The following is a 19966-nucleotide window of genomic DNA, read 5'->3' as shown; positions in this document are numbered from 1 at the left end:
GTTTCATGAAACCCGACTTTGCCAAAAGTCGGCGACTTTTGAAATTTTTCGACCCATTTCGCTCAACTCTAGAGGGCAGACTTAAGATCGCCGCCCAAAAGGTGGACCAATGGAAGGGTTGGTCTTTGTCCCTAAGGGAAAGGGTTGCCCTGGCTAAAGGCTTTCTTTTTCCCTTGTTAATTTACCTAGGCAGCGTGTGCATCTTGCCAGAACCTCTCTGGACACGGGTCTATAGCCTGTTCTTCCAGCTGTTATGGGGGAATAGGCTCAACCTAATCAAGAGAGAGGTCACATACCGCACAAGGAGACTAGGTGGGTTGGGTATGGTCAACCCGGTAGTGTTCTTAGTGAACACCTTTCTTAAAGCCAACATTTCCAACCTCTGGCTAGAGAGGGCTCCTCCGTGGGTAGTCTCCTGCAAGGGTTGGCTTCGGCCCTTCTTCCAGGAATGGGAGACAGGAGGGCAAGTGAAGGACCTCCGCACACCTCATGGGCATCTCCCGGCTTATGCTACCCCGGTTCTGAAGGTGATCCGCCGGTGGGGTCTGGGAATGTGGGAAATCAGGACCATGTTGCGGCAATGCCTTGACAGGAGGGTTCTGTTGACCCATTTCCAGAAGCCCCTGGCCCTTAAGGATTGCCCAGGCTGGGATCTGTAGGTGGGGCTCGGGCTTTTATATTCTAAGCGGATCCCCACGAAGTTTTGGGACTTGACCTGGCGCTGCTTCCACGGGAGGCTGTATGTAAAGGATAACCTGAAGTGCAGGAAATCCGATGATCGGGGTTGTCCCTGTGAGGAGTGTGGCGACGTGCTGGAAAGCATGGAGCACTTCCTGCTTCAGTGTCCCTTTAAGGTTTACAACAGGGTGGGGGCTTCCATGCGTTGGCCGTGGCTGGCGTCCCTCTCCTATGCCGAGTGGGCCTATGGAGCGTTCAGAACTCTGGGTGGCCGAGACCGGGGCACTTTATTCCTAGTCAGTGTAGTGGTTAGGTTCTACATTTGGAATGCACGGTGCTTAGTTTCGACGCGGCAGAAAGCCCTCCCAAGGGAAGAGGTGGTTAGTAACATCCTGGGTGACCTGGTGAAGGTGCGTTCTTTGGAGTTCGAAAGGTTGGGTGTGAGGAGGGCCTCTAGGCTTTGGAGGGGCCTTTCCTTTTAAAAACGCACTCTAGGGAGAGCTAGATTTTGTGTGAATGTGGGTAGGGACAGCATAAGGTGGTGTGGGTGGTGAGGGACAGAAGTAGGGGCAGATAGGGACAGGGAGGGACAGGCACTGAGGGACAGATAGAGAGTTAGTTATGATAAAGTAGGTAGAGTAGGGGCAGGTAAGGACAGATAGGGACAGTTTCTTTAGGGACAGAAGTAGGGACAGTCTTAGTTGTTGAGGGACAGGGTGAATGTGTTAGTGAGGGATGGGGCCTCTAGAACTCCTTTTTCCTGGTGGTGGGCTACTGCATGGCACACCTAGATTTTTGTTTTGAGATAGAGAAATAATGGATATTGGGCTTGCAGGCACTGAACTTGGGCCTGTAAGTAAAGGTTTGTGGTGTGGTAATATTCGGTAAAGCAAATGATGTAATGACATTGCATTGTAATATTGTATTGTAATATGTATTGTAGTATATGTATTGTAGTATGTGTTGTTATTCTTTTCCGTAGTCAGAGGTGCATGGGGGGCGTAGTGAGGTTGGGAGGGGGGTGAATAGGGTGGTGAGAGCGGAAAAAAAAGTAAAAGGACCCTAAAACAAGGGGAAAGTGGCGAATGGATATACCATATACCATGGAAATTATGGAAAATGGACCATTTTTGAGCACATCGGGGGCAAATGGGTGAGGGTTTTGCTTGTGGGCATAAACTTTCGTGCTCATCAGGCCTAGACGTGATAAGGCCATGGACATTTATGGACCTGTGGTGTGGGTGGTGGGAAAAAATAATAAAAAAAATAAATAAATAAAAAAATGATATATATATATATATATATATATATATATATATATATATATATATATATATATATATATATATGTGTTAAGCTGGTGTAGGTATTTTTGCCAAAAAAGAATTGGCTAGGTTTATTTAAGGCAGCATGGGCCAAGAATATTATTTTTGTTTTCCTGTATATAGGTATGAGTGGAAGTGTGTATGGGGAGTGAAAGAGAGTGAATGGGGGTGAAAGATTAAAAACTGTTTTTCATTATTTTATGGGAAAAGTTTTCTGTTGGAAAGTTCCTGCTGGGGGTCCCCTAAGCTGGAAAGCTTGGGGACTATAACAAGTTGCGGTTTTGCACAAGCTTCTGTATGACCTAAGTGTATGATTAATGTGTGTATTTTGGTTTATGTGTTTTCTTTTCTGGAATGTTGTGTTGTATTGTTTTTGATATTTTATAAAAGAGATACAGGATGTAACTCAGGATCAGTAATGTAATGTATGTACACAGTGACTGCACCAGCAGAATAGTGAGTGCAGCTCTGGGGTATAATACAGGATGTAACCCAGGATCAGTAATGTAATGTATGTACACAGTGACTGCACCAGCAGAATAGTGAGTGCAGCTCTGGGGTATAATACAGGATGTAACCCAGGATCAGTAATGTAATGTATGTACACAGTGACTGCACCAGCAGGAGAATAGTGAGTGCAGCTCTGGGGTATAATACAGGATGTAACTCAGGATCAGTAATGTAATGTATGTACACAGTGACTGCACCAGCAGAATAGTGAGTGCAGCTCTGGGGTATAATACAGGATGTAACTCAGGATCAGTAATGTAATGTATGTACACAGTGACTGCACCAGCAGAATAGTGAGTGCAGCTCTGGGGTATAATACAGGATGTAACCCAGGATCAGTAATGTAATGTATGTACACAGTGACTGCACCAGCAGGAGAATAGTGAGTGCAGCTCTGGGGTATTATACAGGATGTAACTCAGGATCAGTAATGTAATGTATGTACACAGTGACTGCACCAGCAGAATAGTGAGTGCAGCTCTGGGGTATAATACAGGATGTAACTCAGGATCAGTACAGGATCAGTATGGTAATGTATAGTATGTATACAGTGATTGCACCAGCAGAATAGTGAGTGCAGCTCTGGGGCATAATATATGATGTAACATTAGGGCGGTGTACGTAATGGACTTGATTTACAAAGTAACCTACCTGTGAGGGATCTTCTCCTTATTTTAGTTGAGGTGCAGTTTGGGGTACAAGATGTAAATTTAGTCCATGGGGTAAATGTACAATCCTCTTTGCAAGGGACGTTACACTCCTGTGCCGACGGTGGGACTGGACCGGCCCATCGAAGACATCCAGTCACATCAGCAGGACGATCATCAGCAGTGACACAGTTCACTTCTGGAAGACAGGACCACAATGGAGTTAATCTCTGAGCACTTTAGAAACTTTGTAACAGTATATTACAGTAGAGTTGAAATCATTTCTTTTGTTTCAAAGTGGAGAAAAGATACAGTAGGAAGAAAAAAATATATAAAAAAAAGGAAAAAAGTCTGATGCTTCTGTGTCTGGCTCCTAACCAAGGATGGCGCAATGTGGGGGCAAAGTAGGCAGTCGCCTATGGTACCACTGACAACAAGGGGTCCTTTTTTTCCAGCAGAGGCTATGTAAACATTATGAAGATGGTAGAGATGGCTGAGATGAGCAAATATTTTAACATTTATAGCGAATCAAGTCATTTCACTTTACAGATATGCCAAATGCCCTGAAAAGACATAAGTAATGCTTTGACTGAGGCCTCCCAGGACTGTATTCAAACGCTTTCAAGCTCTTTAACACAAAGACAGTCTTAGTAATGTCAACATGACCTCAGCATATATGGCTATGGGTAAATGGATGGTAACCGCTCTGATCCACTGGGCTGTCACACACTAGCTGCACAATTAGTTCAGTGTTTTATGACTCCCTCTCTCTCTCTCTCTATTGTTAAGCTGTGAGGTTGTCTCATTATACAGTTTCCCCACAAAATGACTGCTGCATTCTCTGCCTCAGCTTTTATACAGGTTCCAATAGTCTTTACTGATTGGCTGTGTTAAACCATGTGACATAAAACCTGCAAAGCATTATGGCAAAACCCATCCAGCCGTGCTCTTGGTCTTTTCAACCTTCTCTGGCTGACGCAATCTTTAAGGGCGCAGTTTGACGGCCGTATAACACAATTGCCATCTTCGGACTGTCACTTTCCATGCTGCTGTCACTCAGGAGTCAGAAGTCCAAGGATTGCAACGCAGTCATCGTCCATCTGACTGCACCCTACGTTAATTTTTTTTAACGTTTAAATAAAAAAAATAGAATTTCAAAAACATTTTTTGTTCTCAGTGAATGGTAGAGATACTTTTGTTCGACATTTTATTGTAATGAACAGCAGCTGCATACATTCCTCGCACCCAGACTACGCATACAAAGCCTTCAGAATAAGTGGAATTCTGTCGTGAATAGCGCTGACAAGCAGCGGATCATAAAAGTACATTATATATATTATTTTTTTTATTTTTTTTGTCACCATAGTAACTTGCCGAATGTATCAGGTCGATGCACATTAAAGCACCAAAACACTTTGTATCGTACCTTAGAAGAACCTATTTAAGTGAGGATTTACTAGCTGCCGCTTCCGGAGAAGAAAGTCGCCCCACGCTGTCTGAAGAAAAAGTCTTTAAAGGGAGCGAGATCTGTCATCCTCACAACCTGTGACTGTTAATAAGTGACATTCCTCACAGCGTGCCGGGGACCGCTAACACTCACTTCCGAACATCTGAAATAAATGACAATGCCTGCTCTGTATAGGATCACACCATGAGGCGGCCCTAGGCGCCATCTGTATAGATAAGACGGTGTCAGCAACTCTACGAGCCGTCTGATTGGTTGACAAATGGCTGTTTTTAAAAGAAGATTCCTCTAAAATGAAAACTTCCTTTGGGCAACTCTTCCTTTCGATACAATAAACCTATTGGAAACCTGTTAAATGGAAAGTATCATTACAGAAATCTTTCTAAAAGCTCATTGGCCCAGGTGTTAATGGTTCAGCATGGGCTTGGCCTCCTTCATCGTCTTCCCGCCCATGAAGATCCCCACAATCATAAAAACTCATCAACCCAATTATTTATGGCAAAATAAATCCACCATACACTGCTTATGTAATTATAGCAACATAATATGGTTATATGGTGTAAATAACAGAATGTAAACTAATTAAAAATATACCAAGATTCTACTGCCATACATTGCTGAAAGAATATGAACAACAAGAAATACATAGATTATTCTCCACTCAGAAAATATTTATAAGAATTTGTTCAGATGATAATTTGAGCAATGCATAGCGGTATTAACAGTAAATGATACCCAGATAATACCACTATACGCTGCTTAAATTTACCAAGTTAATACTGCCATTCAATGCTGAAATGATTTTACCAAAATTTTCCCAGATAATATTATTGGAGCAACGTATGTCGGTATTATCTGGACATATGTTGGTAAAAATTATTATGGCAGCATCAACTTGGTAAATTATGTTAGTTATATTATTTAAGCAACATATAGTGGTATTATCTCGGTATTATTTGTGATTATTTAAAGTAGGTTGGTATTAACAAAATAACCCAATAGGGTCATATGGTATAAATATCAATCTAAAAAAAAACAACTTAAAAATATAGTAAGATTGTACATGTTGCTGAAATATTTTTAAAAAATTAATACCGCCATAAATTGCTAAAATTATATTAACAAATTTAAACACAGATAATATGTTTGCTTAAATAATATAAATAACATAAGGTACGGTATGTAGATATTAAAAGCATATATTGTTGACATAATATTGATAAAATATGCCAAGATAATTTCACCATCACCATATATGCTCAAATAATTTTAATTAATTCTATCACATAAACAATACTGATAACATTTTAATATTATTTAGGAATATATGGCAGTATTATCTGGGTATAAAATGTTGCCATTACGTCAGTGATGTATGGTGGTATCTTCTGGGAATAGTATGCTAATATTATTTGAGCAATGCATTGCAGTATTATATGGAGTATGTTACTATTATTTCAGCGCTGTATGGCGGTATTATTTCGCCATAAATCATACCCAGATAATACAGGTTTTCTCTGCTCTAAAAATAATAAGAATACTAAATTGGAAATCACACCAAACATAGCCTTGAAGGAAACATTATGTCCACTATCTGGACCAAGGTCCAGGTGTCCAGTTTGGGGTCAAACAGCAGACTGGTCCCGCCGTGCGTGGTCTTGGAGATAAATGTGAGTGGTGTCAGCTCACAGCGCAGTCAATAATATAGAAGTGGTTTTGTAACTTTATAAGCAAAAAAAGAAAATTGCATTTAAATTTCTCTCGGCGACAGACATCTGTCATTCGTGAAGGCCTCACAGACGTTTATTCACTTGCCAGGTTACCGCTGCAAGCTGGGAAATAAGCGCGGTGAGTGGTGACAGCTGAGAGATTAGTGTTTCACTTTTCAAAGTTGTAGTAAATGTGCGTGGTGAATGAAATTTGTTTTAGAAACCCGTATCAGTAGACGCAGACGTATCCAGCGCTTTATGGTATCCAGTATCCAGCCATATCCTGCAGGCTGAATTACTGATCTGTGTGGTCGGGATCTCTAACGTGTTACTGCAAATTCTTGGTCTCCGGTCAAAGTTAGTGATAGCCCCACCATCTACCACTGCTGACTTATGTGTCAGAAAAGCCAAGATAAAACTCAAGATCAAGGATGAGCAGAATATTGAGTGCAGCTCTGAAGTATAACACAGTATATAACTCAGGATCAGTAATGTAATGTATGTACACAGTGACTGCACCAGCAGAATAGTGAGTGCAGCTCTGAAGTATAACACAGTATATAACTCAGGATCAGTAATGTAACTGTGGCGCCCCTGAGGCTTTAGTCGCCACAGAGGTACTGCACCTTCTCCTAAGGTGTAATGCCCCACCATCCAGTAAGGTGGGAACTCCTGACCACGCTCCACACCTGCATTCCACACACAGGATAGTTCAGTGGGGCCACCTAACAGCTTCAGGCTGGGGGTTAGCAGAGCACCCCTCGTGGAACCCTGCTTCGTAACACGAGATGTGCTGGGCGGCGGGTGGAGTGAGATGATACAAAAGAGTGGGAAGAGTGAGAGTTAGTTGGTTAGTTGGAGAGAGGGAGAGAAGAGAGAAGATGGGTGTCTGAGGGACGTGCTGCAGCAGGTCCCAGTGATCTGGGCTGCTGGCACAAAAAAGACCAGAGAAAGAGACTGATAAGATTGATAACCTAACCTTCCATAAGAGAGAGATAGAACAGATCGGAACGAAGGAGACTAGAAGGACGATGGGAAGCTGGTTGAAGAAAGATAGAGAACCCTTCTAGTCCAGAGTGCAAAGGCCGGGGCCCGGTCCCCGAGGTTGAATGGATCGTTATGTCTGGCAACAGACACCGGAGGAGTAGTGAGCCACTAACGCCTTGCTCCCATCATAGACTTGGGACACAACAGCAACTGAATAGAGAGCCGAGACGCAGTGAGGAGTCCCCGAAGCAGGCTACAGCTGTCTGTCATACAAGTAGAGACTAGGAACACCTAGAGAGAGGCATTCCAGGGTAACTAAGTATTGGAGTGCTTCGCACCTAAAGGCGCATTGGAGGAGTCGTTCAGTGAAAGTACATAAGGGCTGAGTGTGGAAGGGAGAATCCTATCCTGCCTGGAGGTTGGCTGGAGCCCTGACCTGGAGAACACAGTACGGAGGCAGGCGTGTGTGTGAACTGCAAACAGTGAGTAAAGCTTTGGAACCGCATACTTTGGTGTCCTCCAGTTATTCCAGCACCGCTACACCTGAGTAACAACATCTATACCATTCTGCGCCTCTCCTCATCCATTGCACCTACACTGCCCTGGGACTACAGCTCCACCTGTGGGGAGCTACACCATCTTTGCTGCACCACACCATCAGTCCCAGCAGATCTGCATGCAGCGTTGGCTCAACATCTTACTTGCCAAACACCACGGGTGGCGTTACAAACTATTCTAATAAACTTTAACACCATTAACATCACCGCCATTGATATTGGGCGCCCAGGGCCCCGGACCGGCTCACCGCTGCTGTGACACATTCCCACCTTGACACCGGCCCGGTACAGAGTACCCCGCTGCCCTGGGTGTGAGGGGGAGACCCATAATGAATGTACACAGTGACTGCACCAGCAGAATAGTGAGTGCAGCTCTGGAGTATAATACAGGATGTAACTCAGGATCAGTAATGTAATGTATGTACACAGTGACTGCACCAGCAGAATAATGAATGCAGCTCTGGAGTATATTCTAATATATAAAGCTCAAAGTGTGTATGTATGCATGTATGTATGCATGTGTGTATGTATGTATGTATGTATGTATGTGTGTATGTCCGGAATAGGCATCCGCACCGTCGCAGCTACAGCCACAAAATTTGGCACAGTCACACGTCTGGACCCCGAGAGCGTCCTAAGCTATGTTGTGAGGCGAAATTTTAGTGAGTGCAGCTCAGGAGTATAATACAGGATGTAACTCAAGATCAGTAATGTAATGTATGTACACAGTGACTGCACCAGCAAAGTGAGTGCAGCTCTGGAGTATAATACAGGATACATTTCCGGATAGGTAATGTAACACCTTGTACTTCTGTGTCTTGCTCACTGGTGGTTGGGCTCGGCCTCCTCACCTCGGCTGTGTCTCCGAGCACTGAATACCTTGTACTTTGGACCTTCAGGGAGGTTGTAGTTCCAGAATACGGCAGCATTGGAGGATAACTGCTTCTCGTGGCTTCGTGTTTGATTTAATCTGTGGTTTTATTTCTCTACACATTTTTGTTGCTCCCTGGTGACTATTTAAAACAAAATTTTAAAAATCAGTTAAAACGTTTTTTGTTTTTTTTTGGCCCATTTTGCCTGAGGAAAACAAGCTGCCTAATAATTCTGCCATCTGATCTGCTTCATCCAATCAGTATTCAGTTTGGAGGCAGACAATCTGATGAAATGTTGAAGATACTCTTAATTAGTGTGCAGAGGATTTGGAGCTTTGTATCAGAAGAAAAAAAAAGTTCTGACCACTTTCTATCCGCAATCATTCAGCACGGACTTACTGACAATAAGGAGCTCAAAGTTGAACACAGACTTTCATTCTTCATAGAGGAGTTATTATTTAGCTGTTCCTTTGGGAAATGCAGGTGAAACCATTAGGACGTTTATCACTGGGATGGGACATACGAAAGGTTTCCTCATTAGATGTGAATTCACTCCAAGAATCTCAGCACTAAATATTCAGCCCCATAGATCAAAGATGATAAACAATGTTCTATCCCCTAAAATATCAGGTACAATGTATGACAAAGGCGCCGCTGATCATCTCAGAGACCCCCTGGAAATAATTTGCTATTTAACAAGTTCGGATCTTACTTTGAGATGAAGAAAAGCAAAAGATAAAACAACAAAGTGTCCAAGAAAGACGCTACCTTGTGTCATTGTGACTTTCATCAAAGCCGCTCCGTATTTATAATATCATTAAATATTCTTTATCATTTTCCTGTTTAGAACTGAGCGCAATAAAGGGGGGGGGAGCAACATGATAAAAGACCCTTCATCCCCAAGGAGAAATACATCCCCACTAATTTCACAGGTTCAGAACCAGAAAAGGTAGAAAAAAAAAAAAATTCAGAACCCAAATTTTAGTTTCCTTTAAGGGAACTGTAGCAGGACTAAAACAGATGCATTGCTATAGGGGGTGCAACCATATGCAAAATATAAAAGTAAATGGACATAAGTGACAGTAGGCCAATGCAGTATCCAGGAAATGAAGTACCAACAGAGGAAGCGGCAGGGGGGCTGCGTGCTTAGTCTTATCTGTATGTATAATTGATATTACTACTATCCTGGCTTATGACATCCAGAGTTTAGTTCCAGTTTTTTTTTGCACTGGTTCAAAAGTTATTAAATCAAAACTCTTTGATCCATATTGTATCCCATGCCTATAGCTTAGTAATAAATCCCCATCGGTCACACTACATACTCTAATCAGAGTTAGTGGCCAGAAAAGCGCAAGAAAAAATTTGTTTAAAAAATACAATGTTGTTAATTATTCAGAAATAAACATATACTGTGATTATACATTAAACTGATGCCTCAGATGATGGCATATAAGTATTATTGCATACCAATATACCTCAACATGAAAAGTGGACGTCCAGGGACTTTACTATATGCCAACCATCATGTCCCTGTTGCGGACTCAATCTGTCACACTAAAAAATTGTCAGGTCATAGATACAAAGTGCTGTTTGCATACAATACAAATAATGAAGAAGCTAACGCCGTGGCCATTACTTTCTTGATAGTGTAAGGCATCCACGCCAGTGTTCCTCAACCCCGACGCGCGTTTCGTCCTTACTTCATCAGGGGGCGTGGTTTAAAAGTTAGAAGGATTTGAACAGGGAAATAGGACCTCAGATTGGATGAATTTGTTCTTTAATTCGCTCACTGGACGATTCTTCTGATTGGCCAGTCCTGCTCACAGCAATATAATGTGGACAGTTATGCGCACTGAGCATGTGCAGCTTAGCATCTCTGCCACTACCATTGAGAAGACTCTAATCTTGTCATTTCCTCTACAAATTGAAATGCAGTATATTGTACAAGCAATCACTTGATCGTGGGATCAAGTCTTTTAGGGGAAAATAAGAAAAAGCCGGATTACTTACCGGTAATGCTCTTTTAATGAGTCCACGACAGCACCCACTTGGAGAGAGGGATCCGCCCATAGGAACAGGAAACCTACAGAGATAAAAGAGGGTGGTCCGCCTCTCCCCATCAGTTGGATTTCAGAGTACCAGGAGGACCGCCAATTATTAGGCCATTATATTATCCACTATTCTAAACTTATTACCTTTACAACTAAGAAGGTGTATGTACATTATGTTAACTTCTAGGGAGGGTTAGTGAACGGGTGCTGTCGTGGACTCATTAAAAGAGCATTACCGGTAAGTAATCCGGCTTTTTACTCTTCGCCACGACAGCACCAACTTGGAGAGACTTTCATAGACCTTCACCTGGGAGGGACCACCGTGCCGAGGACCGCTCTACCAAAGGCTAGGTCGGATGAGCATGATAAATCAAGCCTATAGTGATTATAAAAAGTAGAGGGTGTAGACCAGGTTGCCACCTTACATATAGACTCGATTGCGACGTCTCCCCTCTCTGCCCAAGAGGAAGCCATAGCTCTGGCGGAATGTGCTCTGATACCCTCCGGAGGATCTTCATTGCTCTCGGAGTATGCCAGCCCAATCGCGTCTCTGATCCACCGAGACAAAGTACCCCTTGTGACTTCATATCCCTTCTTTTGGCCCTGGAAGGAAACAAATAGAGCCCTACTCTTCCTCCAGCTGCTAGACCTCTCAATGTATTGTAATACTGCTCTTCTAACGTCTAGTGTATGGAACTTTTCTTCCTCTGGAGTAGAAGGGTTACTAAAAAATGAAGGGAGGTGGATCTCTTGTCACCTATGAAACTTCCCTGCTACTTTTGGTAAGTATGAGGGGTCTGGTTTTAATATTAGCTGATCCTGGAATGTCAACAGAAAAGGGGGTTCTATTGAAAGTACTTGTATGTCGCTAACTCTTCTGGCTGAGGTTAGTGCAACTAGCAGTACTGTTTTGAAGGATAGGTGTTTAAGGGATATTGAATCTAAAGGTTCAAAAGGCGGACGTGTTAAAGCCTCCAGAACCGGGTTTAGGTCCCAAGGAGGAACTCTAGGTATGTGTACTGGTTCGCTCCGCTCACAGGCCGAGATGAATCTGCTTATCCATCTATTGTCTGCCACATTATAACTATAGAGGGCCCCTAGAGCCGACACCTGGACTTTTAGTGTGTTGACAGCTAGCCCTAATTCCTTTCCTTTCTGTAGGAATTCTAGGATCGCTGTAATCGGGATTTCTCCAGATTCGGGGCCTGTGTGGGACTCTAGGAATTTTCTCCATACTCTGGTGTAAATTTTTGTCGTTGTCACTTTCCGACTTTGTAGGAGTGTATTGACTAGTCCCTCCGAGAATCCTCTTGATCTCAACATTTCCCTTTCAAGTTCCAGGCCGTCAAGTGGAGACTGTCCACTTGAGGATGGAAGAATGGCCCCTGTGAGAGGAGCCTGGGGGTTGAGGGAAGCACCCACGGGTCTGTCACTGACATTGCTTGCAGGCATGAAAACCACGGCCTCCTGGGCCAGAATAGTGCTATTAGGATTATTCATGCTTCCTCTGCTCTGATTTTCCTGATCACCTGCGGTAGTAGTATGAATGGTGGGAAAGCATATGCCAGTTTGAATTGCCACGGGGCCTGGAGGGCATCCAGAATTTCCGGATTGTCTGTCATATTTAGAGAGGCGAACCTTCGCACCTGCCTGTTTCCTCTGGTGGTGAAGAGATCTATTTGGGGAAGACCCCATAGTGACACGATGCGTGTGAATATTCCCCGGCTTAGACACCACTCTCCTTGCCGCAGTGTATGGCGGCTTAGAAAATCTGCCTCCACATTGTCTCTTCCCCTTATGTGGAGGGCTGAGAGAGAAAAAAAATGTTTTTCTGCTAGGGATAAAATCCTTCTTGCGGAAGACATTAAGGTGACTGATCGAGTTCCGCCTTGTCTGTACAGATATGCGACTACGGTGGTGTTGTCCGAAAGGATTCTCACGTTTTCCCCTTGTAACTGTGGAAGAAAACAAAATAATGCATGATAGACTGCCTTTAGTTCTTTTAAATTTGTCGAATCCTTATCTTTGCCTATATCCCATAGGCCTTGGGCAAAAATATTCCCCATATGGGCTCCCCATCCTGTGGGGCTAGCATCCGTGATAATTATACAGGAGGGTGTTATAACCCAAGGTACTCCTCTCGCTAGGTTTTCGTCTTTTAGCAACCACGCAAGGGAGGTTAGGACCTCCTGGGACAGCGTGATTTTCTTTGTCAGATTCCCCCGGTCACGGGACTCCTCTAAGAGAATTTAGTGTTGTAGCTTCCTCGTGTGGAACTGGGCCCACCGAACTGCCGGGATGCAGGCAGTAAGGGATCCCAGGAGGGACATTGCTTCCCTTAAAGATATGTGTGGCCGATCTATTGCTATCCTAACCTTCTTTTTAATTGCTGAAATTTTTACCTGCGACAACAGACACCTTTGGCTTATGGAGTCTAGCTCGAGACCCAGGAAGGACTGAACAGACCACGGCTCGATTCTGGACTTCTTGAAGTTTATTATCCACCCTAGGGCCTGTAAGGACAAGATCGTATCAGCAACTCGATCACTACATTGCCGAATTGAATTTCCTACTATCAGAAAATCATCCAGATAGGGTACTATTAGTGTGTCCTTCTGGCGTAAAAAAGCCATCACTTCCAGCATCACCTTTGTTAATACTCGTGGTGCGATGGAAATACCGAATGGCATGGCTGTGAACTGGAGATGCTGTATCTTGCCATCGAGGAGGACCGCCACTCTGAGGTATTTCTGATATCTGGAATGGATGGGAATATGATAATAAGCATCCTTCAGTTCCAAGCCTGCCATCATACAATTGGGGAAGAGGAGCTTAATCGTGGATCTTATGGATTCCATCTTAAATTTATGATTTATTATAAAGGAATTTAATTTTTTCAAGTTGATTATCGTCCGGAACGATCCGTCTGGTTTAGATATCAGAAAGAGAGGGGAGTAAAATCCTCTCCCTTCCTGCCCCTTAGGCACATGGACCAAAACTCTTTTGTCCAGTAAATTCCGAATCTCAGCCTCCAGGGCCTGCTGTTGGATTGGTGAGCTGAAGGATGTTATGATCAAAGAATTACGGGGTACATGATGGAATCCTATCTTTAACCCGTCTTTGATAATGCCTAGAACCCAAGGGCTAGCCGTAATTTTCTCCCATTCTCGGAAAAATTTTTTTAGCCTCCCTCCTACTGGAGGGACTGGCTCCTCAGTTCCTGTCCCTGCGGAAGGAGGACCCTCTAAACATGGCACCTTTGCCCTTTCCTTCCTTTGTGGCCCAGCGGTTTTGATTTTCTGCTGGTCTTCCTCGGCCAAAAGGTCTTCTCCTAAACGCCCTCCTATAAAATGGGAGAGGAGGGTTAGGGAATCCTTTTTTCCTTTCTTTTGCCTTCGTAAGGATTTCATCTAAGGCTCATCCAAATGAGAACTCACCCTCGCAAGGAATGGTACACAGCTTTGCTTTGGACTGGGTGTCACCTCTCCAGCTTTTAAGCCACAGGCTACGTCTGGCGTTATTAGCCAACCCCGCTGTTCTGGCTGCCATGCATAAGGAATCAGCAGAAGCATCCGCTATACATGCTGCTGCACCGCGGATTAATGGTATGGCGGCTCGTAGTTTGTCTCTGGAGATCTTCTGGTCTATTTGCTGGTCTAATTGATCGATCCAGACCAGCATAGAACGAGCTGTGCATGTACTAGCTATTGCCGGTTTAAACGTGCCGGTAGCTGCCTCCCATGCCCTCTTCAAAGAGGCGTCAGCTTTGCGGTCAAGCGGGTCTTTTAAAACGCCCGTGTCCTCCACTGGTAAGACCGTTTGCTTTGAGGGGGAGGCCACTGCCGCATCTACCTTCGGGACCTTACCCCATGTCGACAACTCTTCGTCGTTAAAGGGGTACCTTCTCTTTGAGGTTGAGGGAAGATACCCTCTCTGGTCCTGTCTCTCCCATTCCTTCTTAACCAGCGCTTTTATCGCTGGAATAACCGGAAAAACTCTCCTCTTTTTGTCTGTTAGACCTGCAAACATGATTTCTTGAGTCGTTTGCGGCTCCTTTGTGTCTGTGCATCCCATTGTATTCCTCACGGATTTAACTAGATTATCCATATGACCTAAAGGAAAACAGCAACGGCCCTCCATATCTGAGGAGGATGCTGATGTGGATGCATTGGAACTATCTGAGACTACTTCTCCCTCATCAGTGTCTACGGCCGCCGCTGGCTTGGTAGTTTCGATATTAGAGGGTCTGCTCTGGTTTAGGGCTTGTAGCTCTTCCCTAATTATGGCCCTTATATCTGTGGCTGATGTTGATGCCTGTTTTGCTGTTTCATTAATGCATCCTTTGCACAGCCTTTTTGTGTAAGAGTCCGGTAGCGGACGTGTACACAGGGCACACTTTATTTTTTGATTTTTCCTTCCTCTTAGTCTGAGATAGAGACATCATGACGGAGGGGGAGAAAGAGAGAGAGAGAGAGAGACATTTTATCAGCTTGATAGGCAGAGCGTCGTCCACTCACCCAGAGAAGCTGTAGGTACCGGCTCAGGAGGCTGAGAAGGAGGCTTGTTGGCGTGGCTTCTGTGGCTGCGGTCCGAGGAACCCCGTCTTGTGTGGTCCTTGGCTGCTGCACCGCTTGCCTGGGGATGCGTGTCCTGCCTTGGTGAAGACATGATTGCACGCCAAATTCCTTTGCCCCAGGCCTTTTGTAAGCCCCTTCATACCTGGTACCTCCCCCTCCAGGTGCGCCTATTTGCGACCCATTAGCATGCGCTTCAGCGCTGACTCCAGCCGCCCGCGCTCTGCAGGTTTAAACCATTCATTTTTTTTTTCTCCCTCCTGGAGGGGGTGGGGAGCGCCTCTACCCTGTGGTGCCGCCCAAATGCGCGCGCTGTGAGCCGAGGAACCTTCGGTAACCCGGAAGTTCCTCCTTACCACTTCCTGCTGCTGCATGTGCGTCCTCCTGGACGCTGAAGCCCCATAGGAACGCCGGAGGCTGCCATTTCTCTCCGGTTCCTGCGCCCCCACATGGACCGGAATGGATTCCCCGCCGGTGCCATATTATCCGCAGAGGAACACCCGGTCGGCGCCACCCGGTACCGGCATTTCTGCATCCGTTTGTACCAGCCGAGGAGGGAGCCGGATTCCAACACTCCCCCGTCGCTGCCTCTGGACCAGAACCCCTGCCGTTCCCGCAGACACTGCACAGGCGGTTACTTGGCCCAGGTAAGTCTGTAGTGTATCCTGCGGTTCCGCTTAGGAACAGGAAACCAACTGAGGGGGAGAGGTGGACCGCCCTCTTTTATCTCTGTAGGTTTCCTGTTCCTATGGGCGGATCCCTCTCTCCAAGTGGGTGCTGTCGTGGCGAAGAGTAAAAAACAAATTAAAACATAATGTGTTTTTAAAATTCCTCCCCTTTTCTCATTTAAAAAAAAAAGTCATGTTTGGTAAGCAGAAAAAAAACCCACGAGAATTGCCCTATTTTTGGTCACTGCACCTCCCCCTTAAAAAGGAAAAAATAAATCAAAATGTTTTTAAATTATACCAATTTGGGGTAGTTATGACATCAGCTTGTCATGCAAAAAACAAGCTCTTATAAAGCTCCATTGACAGATAAAAAAAAATGTAATGATCCCCCCCCAAAAAAAAACGGTGACACAATGGCAGTAAGGGTCCATCACTGTCGGAGACTCCTGGATGCATTGGGAACATAATAACCCACTAAGCATTGGAGACACCAATACAAATGAAGAAAAAGACTCTTTACTTTGTTGACGTCTTTGGGAGTTTTACAAGACGTCCATTTAGATTTTAGTTGTCACAGCTGGAGAGGCCGCACACAGATTCAGAGTTGGCAGCGCCCAGCGTGAAGATAAAAACCTTTCAGTAGGATTGGTTATTAAACCACCACAAGGCAGCTCGGCAGAACTCATTTCCACCTTCGTGAAGTTCTGCGAGGTCGCATCTCGGCTTCTCTGTATTCCTGCTCTCCAGCAATCTCAACGCTCAGTGCACAATTCTTCACACAACCAGTCACACAAATTAATAAACTTCTTAAAAAAAAATAAAAGAAATCTATAAACCTGACAGATTCCCCTGGTCGGGATTAGCAGAGCAGCCGCCAGTACAGAACTCCGTGAGATCGTGCAGCAAAGAGGGTGGAAAGCTAATGTCATCCTAGTCTGCTAAAATGCTCCACTGGTGTGGAAACTGGAAGCATGGAATATAGTGAGGTCTCTAAATGATGTATATGCACCCCGCATGTATGAGGAGTACGTAGCCTCCATGTATAAAGTTATACATATCTTCTATGCAGGCTTGGACTGGCCTGCAGGAGAACAGGAGAATCCTGTGGTGGGCCCCTGTGCAACAGTGAGACCCCACCCTCTTACATGAGCAGTCCTTGGCACTATATAATTGATTCACAAAGTTGGCATCTTATTCATTTAACAATCTACACAGTACATATATATAATTTGTGAGGATAATTGAGGATAATGTCACATTTGCATTTGGCTGAAAAGTGGGGCCCTGTAGTTGGTTACTAGTGGGCCCTTGGCATTCCAGTCCGACACTGCTTCTACGCATGTGCAGGAGGAACGGCCCCCGGCAAGTGCCCGGGCCGGAACCATGGGAGCAGTCATCTGGGTTCCGGGGGAAACTGTCCCCGGGGGGACAGTATTCAGGGACGGACCACTGTGACAGACAGATGGGCTGGGGGAGGGACCAAAATAAAGAAGGTGGGGAATTCTCGGGGCGATGAGTCAGCAGACCGACACAGAGAGAGCAGGAGACAGTGGAAGCTGCTGCAAGGGAGAGCGACTCACCAGTTCCAGGGAGGACGCTCACCGAGGACTCCAGAGGGACGGTACCGAGGCGACTATCTGGGACTTGCTGCCCCGCTCCAGCCCACGGCCACTGCGGCCTCTGTCCAACCCGCTGCCGCTTCCGCCTGAGCCCGCATCGGCGGCCTGTTCCCCGCCGCCGGCAGCCGCCCTGTCCTCACGAGTGGCCGCGGCAAGTACAGCACCAGCGGCCATCACTGTCCCGCTCCGGCTCACAGCAGGGGCCGGGCCTCTGCTGACCGCGGACTCCCCGTCGCAGCTGTTAGCTGCGCAGGTGGCCTGTCACCCGCCACCACCCATCGCTGCCGCTTGCCCCAAGCCAGGGACTGCGGCCCAATGGTCCAAGGACCCCGCCGGAGCCTGTGGGGCTCCAGTGTCATCAGTGCATCGGAGCGCGTGAAGACTTCGCCATCGTCTCAGCAACTGGGCCCAGCAACTACTACGCCGAAAGACCACCAACCCGAACGGCGAGGGACATCTGAACGGCAAAGTTGACTTTATGATTAAGGACCCGTAGTCGGCCATACCGCTGCCCTATAGTGACCGGCTATTTCTGGAAGTAGTCGTGTTCTATCGTTTGTGTTTATTTGTATTGCGCCCCTGCGAGGACAACCCGTGTTCCCCCTTTTTGCCAGTCAGGCCGAGCCTGAGGAAAGTCACCTCTAGGCCCATAAACATTATTACAAAAACACCAAACCGTCTCGCGACTCGTCACTGCATCCTGCGTACCTGCTAGTACCACACATGATTCATGATGTATCCTCTAAGTATGACGTATACATATCCTCTACTCTATGTATGAGGTGTACCTGTCCTCCATGTACAATGTCTGTTTCCTCCTTTCTGTATGATTTATACATTTCCTTTATGTATGATGTGTACCTGTCCTCCCATGTATGATGTATACGTATCCTCTATGTAAGACATTCATGTATATGTAGATAAACTAATAAAGCACCACACACATCACACTCAAATGCTTGAGAAAGCAAATTGGCCCACAGGTGATGCCTAGTGTGTGGATAATCCTGCTCCTCTGCTGCAACATCTCCATGTGGATACTCGCTAGTTATATGGCAGAGTGTATAATTTGTATTAAATGAATGTATTATAATGCCCAGACCGACCTAACACAATCAATCAGCCTCGTAGGCATATATGAAACTGTTGTGTAATTGTAGCCTTAAGAGAAGTTTAGTGGTCAATAAAAACGCACTTTTGTATGTGTATAAGTATGTTGCTACAGTATGTATGAGGTTTATTTATATGTATCTGAGTTATGATTATATATCTATGTATGAGGTTTGTGTGTATAAATAATTATATAGTTTAGACATTCTTCTGTAATCAATACCATCAGTATGTTTTTCAACAATAAGGTTGTGATGGTCTTGAGACAGTCCAGTGATTTTACCCATCATGAGATGAATCTTGTGTGTTTCACCTTGATAATGATTGAGAGAACTTTTTATAGGCCATCAGTTGAACCAGCTGATATTTTTCACTAAAGTATAAGGATTGCTTTTTAATTACAGATAGATTTCAGCTGGTGTCAGGACTTTCCTGGGCTTTTTGCATCTTCTTTTCTTCATGTGTTCAATACCTCTTCCCTGGGTAATTTCTCATTATTACACATAATTTATGGACATCTATGGTTTGATTTATTTGCACGTGTGGATTGGATGGGTTGTTACTGAAATCTGGTGAGAATTTCATGTTAATAACAGCTTTAGAAATATATTTACTTAGAAAATTGGTGATGTGTTCAATACTTCCCTTCACTTGCTGTATATTATTTACATTGCACAAAAAAATAAAGGGAACACAAATACCACATCCTACATATCACTGACTGAAATATTCCAGTTGCAAATCTTTATTCATTACATAGTGGAATGCGTTGAGAACAATAAAACATAAAAATGATCAATGTAAATCAAAACTAAAACACATGGGAGGTCTGGATTTGGAATGATACTCAAAATCAAAGTGTAAAATCAAATTACAGGCTGATCCAACTTCAGTGGAAATGCCTCAAGACAAGGAAATGATGTTCAGTAGTGTGTGTGGCCCAAACGTGCATGTATGACTCCCTACAATGCTTGAGATTGCTCCTGATGAAGCGGCGGATGTTCTGCTGAGGGATCTCCTCCCAGACCTGGATTAAAGCATCAGTTAAAGGGGTTGTCCGGGCTTTTCACATAATCTCAATACATATCTGGGCTGCAGAATTATGACAATAAGTAATTTACTTTCTGTCACTAGTTTGCACGGTTTTCTAGATATTCTGAACAGAACGTCCAAGGGGGGGTGTTATGGCATTGA

The 19966-nt window shown here is 44.7% G+C and overlaps 1 protein-coding gene across 2 annotated transcripts in view; it reads right to left on the bottom strand.

The window, feature by feature from the left end:
- Window positions 1-19966, bottom strand: part of THSD7B (thrombospondin type 1 domain containing 7B) — a 501312-nt gene that overhangs the window by 177641 nt on the left and 303705 nt on the right. For both annotated transcript variants that reach the window (XM_073545559.1, XM_073545560.1), the window contains exon 13: window positions 3165-3359. In XM_073545559.1, the coding sequence (XP_073401660.1) occupies window positions 3165-3359 (195 nt within the window). The remainder of the gene's footprint in view (window positions 1-3164; window positions 3360-19966) is intronic.

This window comes from Dendrobates tinctorius, unplaced genomic scaffold, assembly GCF_039654945.1.
Source record: "Dendrobates tinctorius isolate UK_male_01 unplaced genomic scaffold, ASM3965494v1 ptg000143l, whole genome shotgun sequence".
NCBI classification, from domain to species: domain Eukaryota; kingdom Metazoa; phylum Chordata; class Amphibia; order Anura; family Dendrobatidae; genus Dendrobates; species Dendrobates tinctorius.
Note: the sequence above shows the minus strand (reverse complement) of the source record. Positions and strands in the feature narration are given on the sequence as shown.